This window comes from Protopterus annectens, chromosome 1.part1 (genome assembly GCF_019279795.1).
Source record: "Protopterus annectens isolate FY-2018-M chromosome 1.part1, PAN1.0, whole genome shotgun sequence".
In the NCBI taxonomy this organism is placed as follows: Eukaryota; Metazoa; Chordata; order Ceratodontiformes; family Protopteridae; genus Protopterus; species Protopterus annectens.
In genome coordinates, this window is record NC_056726.1 from 283,255,817 (window position 1) to 283,269,002 (window position 13,186).

The 13,186-nt window shown below is 38.3% G+C and overlaps 1 protein-coding gene across 1 annotated transcript in view; it reads right to left on the bottom strand.

The window, feature by feature from the left end:
- Nucleotides 1-13,186, bottom strand: part of EMP1 (epithelial membrane protein 1) — a 44,173-nt gene that overhangs the window by 486 nt on the left and 30,501 nt on the right. Inside the window, exons 4-5 of the mRNA XM_044074518.1 lie at nt 9,677-9,817; nt 1-377 (exon numbers count right to left, since the gene is read on the bottom strand). The exon at nt 1-377 is cut by the window's left edge and continues 486 nt beyond it. Coding sequence (XP_043930453.1) covers nt 205-377; nt 9,677-9,817 — 314 coding nt within the window. The 3' untranslated portion in view covers nt 1-204. The remainder of the gene's footprint in view (nt 378-9,676; nt 9,818-13,186) is intronic.

The window sequence follows — 13,186 nt, forward strand, 5'->3', positions numbered from 1 at the left end:
GTCATACAACAGTGTAGTAAATATAATTTCTCCATTTGTCTCTGTAATTCTATATATATAGTGCATCTACTGGGTGTCTACTTCGAATGTAGTGGTATCCCAGAGTTTGGTAAAAAGTAATGCAGGAAACATCCATATCGTTCATTACCCAGGAATGCCCCTCAGTCTAATATTAATCTGAGATCAGTCCCTTTCTCCAAGTATTTAGTCATCTCCTTTTTTCCTAAGAACACAATAGATGATGCTGTTGATGAATGATAGGCAGAAACAGATCCAGGCCAGTATATATGAGTAACCATAGGTTCCTGCAGTCCACTGAGATTTTGGCTGAGGGAACTGGGCCGTGTAGATGCTAGCGGCACACATTACACACAAACCTAAATTAATACAAAGAAAAAAAAGTAATCAGTTTGTGTTAGACATGCTTCCTTATTTATAAGTGTGCTTCTATGTCCCACCCATTGCTTCTCATTCCAATATTGTACATATTAAAAGCAAGAAAATGCATATAGCAATATGCCCATAATGTAAAGAGACTTTTTTGTTTCAGTCAGCCATTACAAAAAGAATTAGCTGTGCTCGTAAACACAGTTACACACTTTTTACAGTTGACTTTATCTTCTTCCTATATGTATCATGCTTAATATGAATTGTAACCTTGAAGAGATTCTTTAAATACCTATAAGCAATCAGTGCCTGTAAGCAATCATTACCTGCTACAACTGTATCAGGATAGGAAAGGATGATTAGACTACATTAAAATATGGCATAAAATGTAGTGTTTACCCTGGTTTAACATGGATTGTTAAAGCACATTGTTGTTACCTTTTATTCCTTACCTTGATTTTTATCAATATCCCCAAAATACAAATTATAACATCTATTTCGATGTCACAGCAGTATGCAAGCTGCTATGTTATTTGAAATGAAGCTAGCACAGTAACCTTAAATAAACCAGCATCTGTTAAGATCATTCATGGTTCCTTTTGCTTTTGTTTGCTGATACTTTTGAATTATTTTTAAAGAACTGGACTTATCACCACACTGATGCTGACTATTTTTGCCTTGATATGTTATGTGCTAATGGTGTCATGAATTAGGAAATGGATGCATTTATATTTTGCTTCAGTAAGGACAAACTGCACAGATTTGTCACCCATTCTTTCTCCTTTCTTTGCTATCATGTTCTTATTTGAACTCTGTATCATCATTATATATTCTGGAATCTTTAGCTCCTGGCCTGAAATATAGGTTTGCCCCCAAAGTAATAACATAATAATATAGATTCTGCTCAGATATAATTAAAAGGGCCATGCCAGTTTTGTAGGGAACTACAGAATGTCCTAAGTGTCCCATATCATCTAATAGTTTCAGATTTTAGTAAAAGAGTGCAGTAGGCTGGGTTGTGGGGTGTTATCCCTCTATGAAATGAATTTCTAGGCTCAGGTCTGTTTGATAGAATGTGCTTCTAGAATTGTGGCTCTCTGAAAAAATGACAAAATTAGACACTATATTTTGTAATTTTTCACTCAGAGAAATGCAACAGTTTATGTATTAACTCTTTGAATATTTCAGGCCTACTATATCTTACCTCATACCCCATATTAAATTAAGTTTTATGGATAGCAGTCATTCAGTAAGGTGAAACATGTAAGAGAGTTGATGGTGGGGGTATTTGTTTATCTTAATAGAGGCGTGATTTCTTGGTATTACTTACCTGCCCTTCATAAAAGCCACAGATATATTACAATGCTTACTGCTTCCACCTATAAAGCATTTAATAGCTAGCTTTGTTGCTAAGTACTGACAATGTGAAATTCCAGTGACTTTGTAACTGTAAAAAAATGACTTAAAATCTTGAATGTCTACAGCATTTTCTGACTGTTGACTTTGCATGGCTGCCAGCAGGTGTTCCTACCACTCTATGTCTGCCAGCAGGTGTCCCCACATGTGTCCTCACACTCCATGTCTGCCAGTATGTGCCCACACCACTCCATGTCTGCCAGCACGTGTCCTCACCACTTCATGTCTGCCAGCAGGAGTCCCCACCACTCCATGTGTGCCAGTAGGTGTCCCCACCACTCCATGCCTGCCAGTGTGTGCCCCCACCACTCCAAGTCTGCCAGCAGGTGTTCCCACCACTCCAAGTCTGCCAGCATGTGCTCCCAGCACTCCAAGTCTGCCAGTAGGTGTCCGAACCACTCCATGCCTGCCAGTGTGTGCCCCCACCACTCCAAGTCTGCCAGAAGGTGTTCCCACCACTCTAAGTCTGGCAGCATGTGGTCCCACCACTCCAAGTCTGCCAGCAGGTGTCCCCACCACTTCATGTCAGCCAGCAGGTGCCCTATGTCTGCTAGCAGGTGTTCACACCATTCCAAGCCTGCCAACAGGTGTCCCTCTCACTCCATGTCTGCCAGCAGGTACCCTCTCCACTTTGTCTGCCAGCAGGTATTCCCACCACTCCAAGCCTACCAACAGGTGTCCCTACCACTCCATGTCTGCCAGAAGGTGTCCTTGCCACTTCAGGATGTATGCCAGCTGGTGTGCCCTCACTCCATGTTGACCAACTTGTGTTTCCACCACTCATTCCTATGCCTTTGTGCTCCAGTCTAATCACTTTCATCCTTCCAGAAAATTCAGGGTAACCATTTGAAATATCAGGACCCACTAGACAGAGTCCTGAAACATGGACAATGAATGGCCGGAAAAGTGAACTTATATATACTAAGTCCAAGGTGACCATTTCCCAGAATATTCTTTTTTTCTCTGAAGTATGATGATCTTTGCATTGGTATATACATATATATATATATATATATATATATATATATATATATATATAGATAGATAGATATATCTATATATATATATATATATATATATATATATATATATATATATATATATATATATATATAAGATCAAGAGGTGTGGGGGGGCAAAATTTCTTTAAAGGATAAATGACGTTAGCGATTTACTCTTCTCAGGGATTTTCGGTTCTATTTTTTTTTTGTTTGCCATGTCACCAATCACTATTTAGAGTGAGAATATTTCAATAGGAAGCCAATATTTAGACTTCTTGAATTCCTTTTATTCCTTTGGGATATTACTCTACTCCTCTAACTGACAGAATTATTGCTGCTGGGTATTATTGGTATATTAGGAAGTAATTGTGAATCTACAGCATAAATGTCTTTGCCTTCTGTTGCACCTGTCTGTCCTCATCATTGTCATACGCTCTTGCTTGTTACCTGGTATTTTAATTCAGTTGTTCTTGTTCTCACCCTTGAAGTATCACTGAGGAGGTATACTTGCAATTTCTTAATGTTCTGTATAGATTGCATAAATTAATAGCTGGATAGCTGTATTGATCTGTTTGTACTAATTTTTTTCCCTCTAACAATGCTGACGTGAGTCCTATACATTCAGCATTACTGTAAACCCACTGCTACAATAGTTATTTATTTCAGAAAAGAAGAGAAGGCACAGAAGATATTCTTCATATTGATCACTGCTGCTGTGGAGTTAGCTATATGGGTTATATCCTGCTAAGGATGTAACAGCCGACCAGCTTCCAAAGCTTCAGGACACTTTCAACTCAACCAAACTCTCAAGTAGCTCAAGCTGAGCTGACTAAAACATTTTGGAAGTGAAGCCCTTCAAAGTTTTACTACCAGCAAAGAGAGAGAGAAAGAAAGATGCTGAGCCCTGAAAGAACAATAACAAAAAATAAATGTCATAAAAAACACACTAAAAACAAAGGAGATTGAGGGAGGGAGTGTCTACTGCAGCAGTGATCATTCAAAGATCTACTGTCATGGTAAGTTCAACTGATAAGCAATTTTGGTTATAGGTTTTATCAGAATAAGCAAGCATTTATTTATTGATAAGCAACATAGATGAACTATGAATATGCAGATGTTTATGTTTTACTGAAGTTCTTTACTGAACAAAATTGTGTGATTTGGTAAGTTCTATATTTTGGCAATTGAGTTAAATCTACATTGCAGTTTTAACTCCAATTAGAGACAATTTGGAAACTGATAGAAGTTATACCATCTTTTCTTGATTACATAGTGAAACTCACTGTATTCATTGCTAAAATACATGCTATTGTGATTTGTAATAGCCATTTAGAAGAAATGACTTTCTTCAACTTAATCCATAACAAACATGGTGATAAAAGCCACCGTGGAAATCTGTTCAATTTTAATTTTTTTAGATACCTATCATTCTCAGTCCATTTGATTCAAAACTGAATGAGGAACTTGGAAGATGAGGTAACATTACTGACAGAGAGTGTGTAGAGAAAGAATGCAACAGTATGAACTGGGTGACCTCTTTTTTCCACTCATATTATAACCAGCACTTTTATAATCAAAAAATTCCACTCAATATGTTTTAAATACACTCACATTATATGTTTTAAATATACTCACATTTCACAAACATAAAACATGGACAATATACCTGCTCTGATACAATTACTGCTTTTATCTTTTAGATTCTGAAAGTGTCACTATAAGAAAATAAGAATTTAATCCAAATGCCACTGTTCCTCTTTCTGCTTGCTGTATATGCACATGAACGATGCTGGGAAACCTAATCATTCCTGCATAATAGAAGAACCAAAAAATGAGAAGTCATTTTTTTTGATGATCACCTTACAGAATTTGGTAGTCAGTGCACAGGACTGAGGCTATGATCTTTTTATAAGCCTCTCCCTGTAATCTAGGGTCTGAAGGTCTTGGCCCTTATTTGCCATTTAACCTGACAGGTCACCCCTGAAAAGGGATATTTGCATCCAATGGGCTTACCTGACTAGCACAATGGTGGTAAGACAAAGCATGTTTCAAAGAGTTAGAACAGTGCAACCACATGTAGGCTTGTTAATGGGAAAAATGTGTGACTAGAGTACTGATGCAGGTTAGCTTATATGGCTGATACTGAGAAAGGATGGCTCCATCCCTAGTGATTATGCCATATGCAGATCAGAAGGGCCTGGTGCTCAACAACAAAGAAAAGACCATCAAATCATGGAGTATAATATTGAGGAGGTAAACACAGCTAGGAATCGCCACAAGAGAAAGAGCAGGGCATTAGTCATGGACAAACTGCAATCCTAAATCTATCTGGTTTGGTTAACTAAGATAATCCAAAGGTCCAGATTTCATTTTTAATTTGAGGAGGAGGCATGAGGAGGGGAGATGGTCCAGGACAAAATACATAAAAAAGCTACAGTATACATAAACAATATTATTATATAGGCAAAACACAATGTCTTGTTGTACTATGTCAATCCACAGTATAAGAATAATATAAAATATTGTAAGACTACAGAAGAGCTGTGCTTAAAAGTAACAAATGTCTATTACAGTATTACCTACAGCTTAAAATATTTTCAGACATTTGCTTAATAAAAAACAGACAAAGACACGGAAGATAAAATGTTAGATGGCAGGAAGGGGAAGAGTAGACTTTATAATAGGACCCTAGATGGCTGCAGGGAACAGTTAAGGCAGGGAAAGAGCAAAAAGGAGAAATATAGAGGGAAGAGTTGCTCTTTATAATGCATGTATCCCTGTATGAACTGGCCAAATGCATGTGTGTTTACTATAATTACCAAAATGCTGAATTTTGCATGTGCATTGTTGGCTGCCATCAAGAGCATACAATGTCAGCAATATGCCATGCAGCGCAAGCATTACTAACACTGTGTATGTAGGATAACATGTTCAAACAAATGAACTGCTATTGTTGCTTCAACCCAGTATAATTTCAAAAATAAGACACTGTTAACCTAAGGATCTTGTTCAGGAAGTTACTGTTTCACTCAATGCCCTTGGATAATTTGTTTAGCTATTAATTAAATTAGTTATTGATTTTAGCAAACATGCATTTGCAGATGAAGTATGTAAGTAAAGAATGGAGAATTGAGAATAAGATGGATTGGATATACTGTTCATAGGTTTATAGGTAGGTTCATAGGTAGGTACTAGGCTATCGGCCCAAGGGCCTAAGTAAGCTTAGCCAACAAGTTTCCCTGGTTTATGCCACCCAAGAAAGTTAATTTCCTGTGCCCCTGTCGAGCAGAGACACAGAAGTGATCCCTGGGGTGTATTTCCTATTTCCCATCCACTCATCAAGATTTTTCTTGAAGAGTGTTAATGAGGAACTTTGCTTGACATAGATGGGTATCTTGTTCCAGAGTATGGGAAGTCTCTGGGACTGGAATCTATCCCTCCAGCAAGTCCTGTTTATTGTGGTGACAAGGTTTAGGTCCCTAGAGCATGTAGCTCAGAGGGATTGGGATTTCTTTAGGTGTAGCATGTCGAACAGCTCTGGATTTGACATAGCTTTTTATGTTAGGCAGAGATCACCTCAGAGTAGGCGATATGCTACAGAGTAAAGTTGGAGTTTTTTGAGACGATCAGTGCAGGTCATCTGTTTGAGGCCAGTAATCTTCTTTGTAAGGTACTTATGTGGCCTTTCCAGCTGCTGCAGATGTCTTGTGAGGTACATTCCAAAAGGGGCATTATACTCTATAATGGGTCTAATGAGTGTCGAGTAGAGTGGAACAATGACCTCTTTTTTCCTGGATGAGAACCCTTTTGTGATGAGGTGTGCCATGTAGAAGGATTTCCTGACTACTGTGACAATGTCATTATCAAAGGAGAGACTACTGTCCACCTGGGTCCCAAGGTCTCTTATCACACATTCGGTGTTAAGAAAACTGCCGCCTATGTGGTAGTTCATGGGTACAGAGTTTTTGCCAAACGGGATAACAATGTACTTTTTGGCATTGAGCTTGAGGCCATGGCTCTGACACCAGGCATCTATCTCAGTGAGGCCTTTCTGTAGGATGTCCACATCATTTGGGGACTCGACTATAACTCCTAGTTTGCAGTCATCTATGAACTTCATTAGCCAGAGGCCTTCTGCGTTAGCCTGTACCTCAGAGAAGTAGATACCCAACAGGAGAGGTCCCAGGACTGAACCCTGTAGTACTCCACTTGTCACTGGTTTGAAGTAAGATTTGGAGTCTGCAACCTTTACAGTGTGGGTTCTGTCAGTGAGCCAGTTGGCAACCCATCTTGTGACATAGGGATTTTTACCTAGTTTAGTGAGTTTAGCTATAATTCCAGAAGGGGGGATGGTGTGGAAAGCCTTGGCGAAGTCAAGATAGGCTGTGTGAACCACCTTACCCTCATCTACGCATTTGGTGACTGCCTCAAAGAAGTCGACCAGGTTCAGGAGGAAAGATCTGCCTTTCACAAACCCAAACTGGGTGAGGTCCAGAGTTTAGAGGTTATCAATGTCTTTGTTTATGAATTCCATGATGATATGTTCCATGGCCTTGCAGACCAGGCTCGTCAGGCTAATAGGGTGATAGTTCCCAGGATCAGTGGTGGCTCCCCCTTTGTGGAGTCGGATAACTGTTGCTGTGTGCCATTCAGTGGGCACAAAGCCTGACGTGAGGCTATGATTGAACATGGTGCTTAGGTTGGGAGCCAGTTTGTTCTGAAGTTCGTGTAAAATGCAGACTGGGATATTGTCTGGTCCCATGGATGCTGTGTTTTTGGCTTTAGAGAGTGCTGCTTTTACCTGTAAAGTTGTGATTACAGGTACTCTGCATTCTTCCTGTATAGTTATGGGCCCTTTAGGGGATGAGAGGGGGGTAAAGGTAACATTGAACCTATCTGCCAGGATGTTGGCAATATCAATTGGTTCTGTAATTTTTGTGCCATTGTGCTGTAACTCAGAGCAGATCTGGGTGTTGCCATTGAGATTCTTGACATAGCTATAGAATGCTTTGTGGTTGTCCTTAGAATCAGTGGCAATCTTGTTTTCATAACTAGCTTTGGAGGATCCTATAAGGGATCTCAGCTTTTTGCTGAGGCTGACCAGGGTGCTCCTCCACTCATGAAATTTTACTCTCTTTTGCAACAATTTCTTCCTTCTGTTGTCGAGTTTGTTTATTGCAGGAGACTACCAGATTGGCTTCCTTTTTTTGGAGGATAGCGTCTTGGTTCTGTTTGGGATAGCACGTTCCATGCACTCATGTAAGTGGTTATAGAGTGCATTTATGTAGGATTCAATAGTCATAACTATATTGTCTATCTGCATGGGTGTCATGAAGTTCGCCACTTCCATCTTAAGAAGCATGAAGTTGGCTTTGGAGAAATTTTTTATCGTGGTTTATTTAATGGGGGGTGGGGGCAGGATGTGGATATCTAGGGTGATTAGCTTATGGTCGGATCTGACCAAAAGAGGAGTTGACTTCAGTTGTGGAACACCGATCACTCATGTTGGTAATGATTAGGTCTAGGATATTGCTGCCCCTGGTGGGGGTGTGGATAAGTTGATCCAGTGCATTGGAATTTATGAATTCCAGAAAACGTTGAGTGAAGGTGTTGGTACATGAGTAGTTTTCCCAGATAATGGTGGGGTAGTTAAAATCGCCCAAAATTCAGGTGTTTGGTTGAACCCTAATATTTTCCAGTATATCAAGAAAAGAGGAATGGGAATCCTGGGGCATGGTGGGGGATCTGTAGCAAGCTACAATTTGGATTGCAGTTTTGCCCAGAGTTAGTTGCATTTGGATAACCTCGGCTGCATTATGCTGAGCAACTAGCCTGGAAGTGTGGATATCCTTAATGAATATGGACACACCTCCGCCTTTGGTGTTCCGGTCCAGGTTAGATGGCCAAAAAGTGTGGCATGAGTTATAGCCTGGTAATGCAAGCTATAACTCATACCACACTTTTTGGCCATCTAACCAATTTTGGGGCTGCCTATTGTAATTCCAAGACTTATTACTGAAAGTCACAGAGTTCAGAAAAAAATGCAAAAATGTAGCAGAACAATAAATGTTCTACTCCCCTGTTATCCCTTTAAGGCTTTTTTTTTGGTGGAACAAGGACATCTGACCCCATCATTTTGGGAGGCAGAACCCCAAGCTTAGTACATCAGCTCTGCGATCACCATACTTTGGTCAAAAGGAATTATTCTGAGACAGACTGCTCTCAGATTTGGGATACGTAAATCCACATCTTTGCTCATTTAGTCTTAGTATTGCAGGTACAGTTATAAGTCTCAGAATAGCAAATATTTAATATTTTATGTGGTATGAGAAGTGCACATTGTTTGACTAAAGTGACCAGGTATAACACCTCTGTGAGATATAGTTATCATGGTACACAGACAATGTAATGAAACTAAAGCAGGAATGAAGTAGATTCAGCTCAAGAAAGTGTTATTTTCTAGGAAAAATGCTGTTTTGGGGAAATGATTTCTGTTTGGTGCTCTGACAAGCCCAGATGTGAATTTTACTATGCAGTAAGCAATAAGGGGTAGTAAGCAAACAGAAAATTTAAGGATGGGGCAAAGGTAGGAAGTATTTCTTTAACAATAAGAGGAAAAGTCACGCACTGCACTTTTTAGATACAACCAATGTGTTTAAAGCAAATATGTACTGTACAGTTCTATTTGCAGTCATGTGATTTTATTGTTTCTCCTAAGTGCATCTTCATTCCTAACTTTCAGAATGTTTATGCTGTACTTATGTTTGGCAAATACTTAAATGTCATCTGCTTCACATAATAACAGACCTTTTTCATCTCACAATACTTTGTTATCAAATAAGATTATGGCATATATGAAAAGGATGACTTACAACACAGCATGTGGATTCCTCCAGTGATGAAAAACCTCCTTTTTGGCTCAGCTGTGAAAAGTTGAACGAGGAAGGAGAAGATGGAAAAGCATGAGAAGATGACAGCCAGAATCATTAAAGCCTGTACTGCCCTGAGGTAATCTGGACATAAAAGGAAACAGAGAAATGTCACAAAACAGGAAACACTTACAGACCAAATGCAAACAACTGTGTTTCTAATCCAGACTAAATTTACTTCAAGCAAGCCTTTTGCATAGTTCAGAGATGTTATTTTAACAGATGAATCAGTATCCAAACTATTGTGAAAGACATAACCTTAAAATATTCCTCATTGTTAGCTGTGTTTCAGCTCAGTGTAGATATATTTATTATTGCAGTGTTTAGAAAGCATCATTATTCAGAAGTAAGTCTTTCACGTGTTGGTGCACTTGATGCAAGCAATGAAATAGCATTTTTTTCCAATATGGCATTCCACAAGGAATGTAGTACCAGATTTCAGTTTCAGTAAGACTTTTTTTAAAACTTTGATTTATTAAGTATGTAGCAGACAAATCACTTCTTAGACACTATGATATGAGGACTAAGAGTATTTGGATTTGAGGTAGTTTTGTAGTTCTCTTGACTACTCAGATATTTTGCCTCACATTAAAACATTAAAATAAAATAAAATGCAAAATACATTCTGTACATAAATCTACACATTAACAAAACAAATCAAATTCAGATTATAATACATTTTTTTTGTGCACAACCTCCAGCAACTTAATCAAAAACATATAATGTTTTTAGGCCATTAATGGGGCCATCATTTTAAATAGTTTAACTTCAGTTTTTCATTGCATCACACTGAGAACCCATACCAGGATATGATGTTCTAAATTTATCTTTTAATTTCCAGTTAGAATTATCTTTCTACCACAGAGAAAATGTCATATCAACTTTGATATACATATGCACCATATAGGATGATCATAATGCATATATGCAACCAAAATTGTTGAAAATTTGTAGCAGTTCTCATCATGCGTGCAACCTGAAAATCCCTACCTGTAAATGGCAGCTTTCAGGGTTTGGGTACAGGTACAAAATGTCAATGTCACTATTCTTTTTTTTCTTGGTATTGAGATAGGGTCATAAAATATGTAAGCAACTCTAGATAGTCTGCCCAGCTGTCCCTTGATGTTCTGCAGTACTGTAAGGATACATACCTCTTAATGCTTTTCCCATTACTAATCTTAAATCATGAAACTCCATTCCATACATTCTGAGAGGCTTACATATTCTGCACTCCTTCACAGGCATGGCCATTCAGTCAAGATGAATGTGAATTTATGATAAGGCTCAGGAAAAAGCTTAGATTTGTCTACGGCATTGTTTATTTTATATTCTTACATAGGCTAAGCAGGACTTCTACTCCATCTCATTGTCTATATTTATATTAATTGATTCACGTTAGTAATTATAATACCTTTATAAACAGCTATAAGCCTTATGAAAATGAAGGTTAGAAAACCAATGATACTACACCAGCCTGAACAGGTTTTTATTGGACAAGCATTTTTCAGCTTTCTAAGTAGATATTGTCTGCAAGAAGTCTATGTATTTGTCCCAGGAGATTACCATAGCAGAGATCCAAGCACAGTTCTCTTGTGGGTGGTGGGCGAGTTTATCAGAGAGGGCACAATGACAGAGAAACAGGCAGCAGCTGTTTCCCCAGATGGTAGGCAGACTTATCAGATCAGCCTGTTTTGCTATAGAGGAAGCTTTTGCAGAGGCAGAATATACATTAACTGATTTGTACTTTGCTGCTAAGCCTCCCTTGATCAGGTCAATTTCTGGGGAAGGTGCACTTTCAGGGATGTTGGGTGGTTCTTTAGACAAACTACCCTCTTGGATATGATCTCAGTTTACATTTATGATAATTGGTGTTGATCTAGTCTCCTGAATGGCTACAACTACCTGTATACTGAATTCTTGTCCTGTTAAACTTGCTGCATCATGTCTGAAGGTGTTCAGTCCATTCTTATCAGACCTCACTCAGCAATGAACTCATTCCTGTAGTTATAAATTAGGTCCTAGTCATTACAAACCTCAAGAATGCCATATTATATGCAGATGATCTGAACAATTAGAGGCCTATCTCAAACCCTCCTTTTATTATTAAATTGACAATGGCATGAATATGCAATTATATTAACATCTGAGTGACAATAATATGAATGATTCATTCCAGTTTTGTTTTTGGTTGAGACACAGCCCAGAGATGGCTAATGTTTTTCTTTTGGTAAAAAATCAATGTCATTATTTATTACTAGTCATTTTTACATCTTTGTGTGACTTCTGACAGGGTTTGCTATATGATCATGTTTGACCACTTGACATATTACTGTAGTATCAGAGGTGTAGTATTGGACTAGTTTGCATCCTACATTTCTGGATGGACTAAGAGAATGGTATTGAAAACTATTTCTCCTTTTTCCCCTAATGTCTGACCTATGGGGTACCACAGTCTTTAATGTAGGGTTTGTTGTTGCTTACTGTGCACATAAAATGCATATATAATGTATGTGCACTGTTCAAAGGAAATGATTACAATTCTATTGTGAGGCCAATGTGATACAGTCTATCTCTTCTTTCATCAAGTTGCAAACTTGAAATGCATAGACAAAAGGGTAGTCAAAAATGTGTTTAAGCACAAAAGAACATGGTTGTCATGGCTATATACCATACTGTCCAAAAACTCATCTGCCCCATTACTCTCCTATAATATCATCTACAGTAGTAACAAACTGAAATGTGTATCAAAGGTTTGGAACTTGGGGGACATTGTAAGCTTTGAGAATTAACTGTTTTTGTCAAGTCTCCTTGCTTTCACCTGAGGAATACTGACCTTATTAAAAGAACCTATTCAGGATCTTTTGTTAGTGTTACATTCTTTGATTTCCTGTAAGCTGGACTATTATGTCCTGCACCTAGAACTTCCAGAATCAGAACTTCACTATGTGCATTTGGTGCATAAATTCACAGGACAGCCATAGGGGCAGTACCCCAATATGTCCACATCATGCTGATTATGCATAATTTGCCCTCGTTGACAGTTCAGTCACTCATTGTCTATAAGGGCTTTGTCCAGGTTTATTTATTCCCTCATCACTTGGGTCCAGCTTACCTTCTACTGGCCTAACACTGATCTGTATAAGCTCTGCATACTCATCTACCCTGTAACTTTTAAGGCTTCAAGGGTTAAGCTTATTTGCACAGATAAATGTTCCTTCACATTTCAAGGGTGGTAGAGAATGTTCTTCATAGTCAATTGTTTTGAACAATTTTTAAATTCATATTTACTCAGGCTGCCCAATGAAGTGCAATACTAGCATTCATTATGTTGTAGTTATATATTTTACTGTTTATTTAGTCTTATTTATTGTTTATTTATATATCATTATTAGTTTATTGTATCAATGCTATGGTCCAAAGCATTTAAATAAACTTGACCTTAAGTGTGAAATC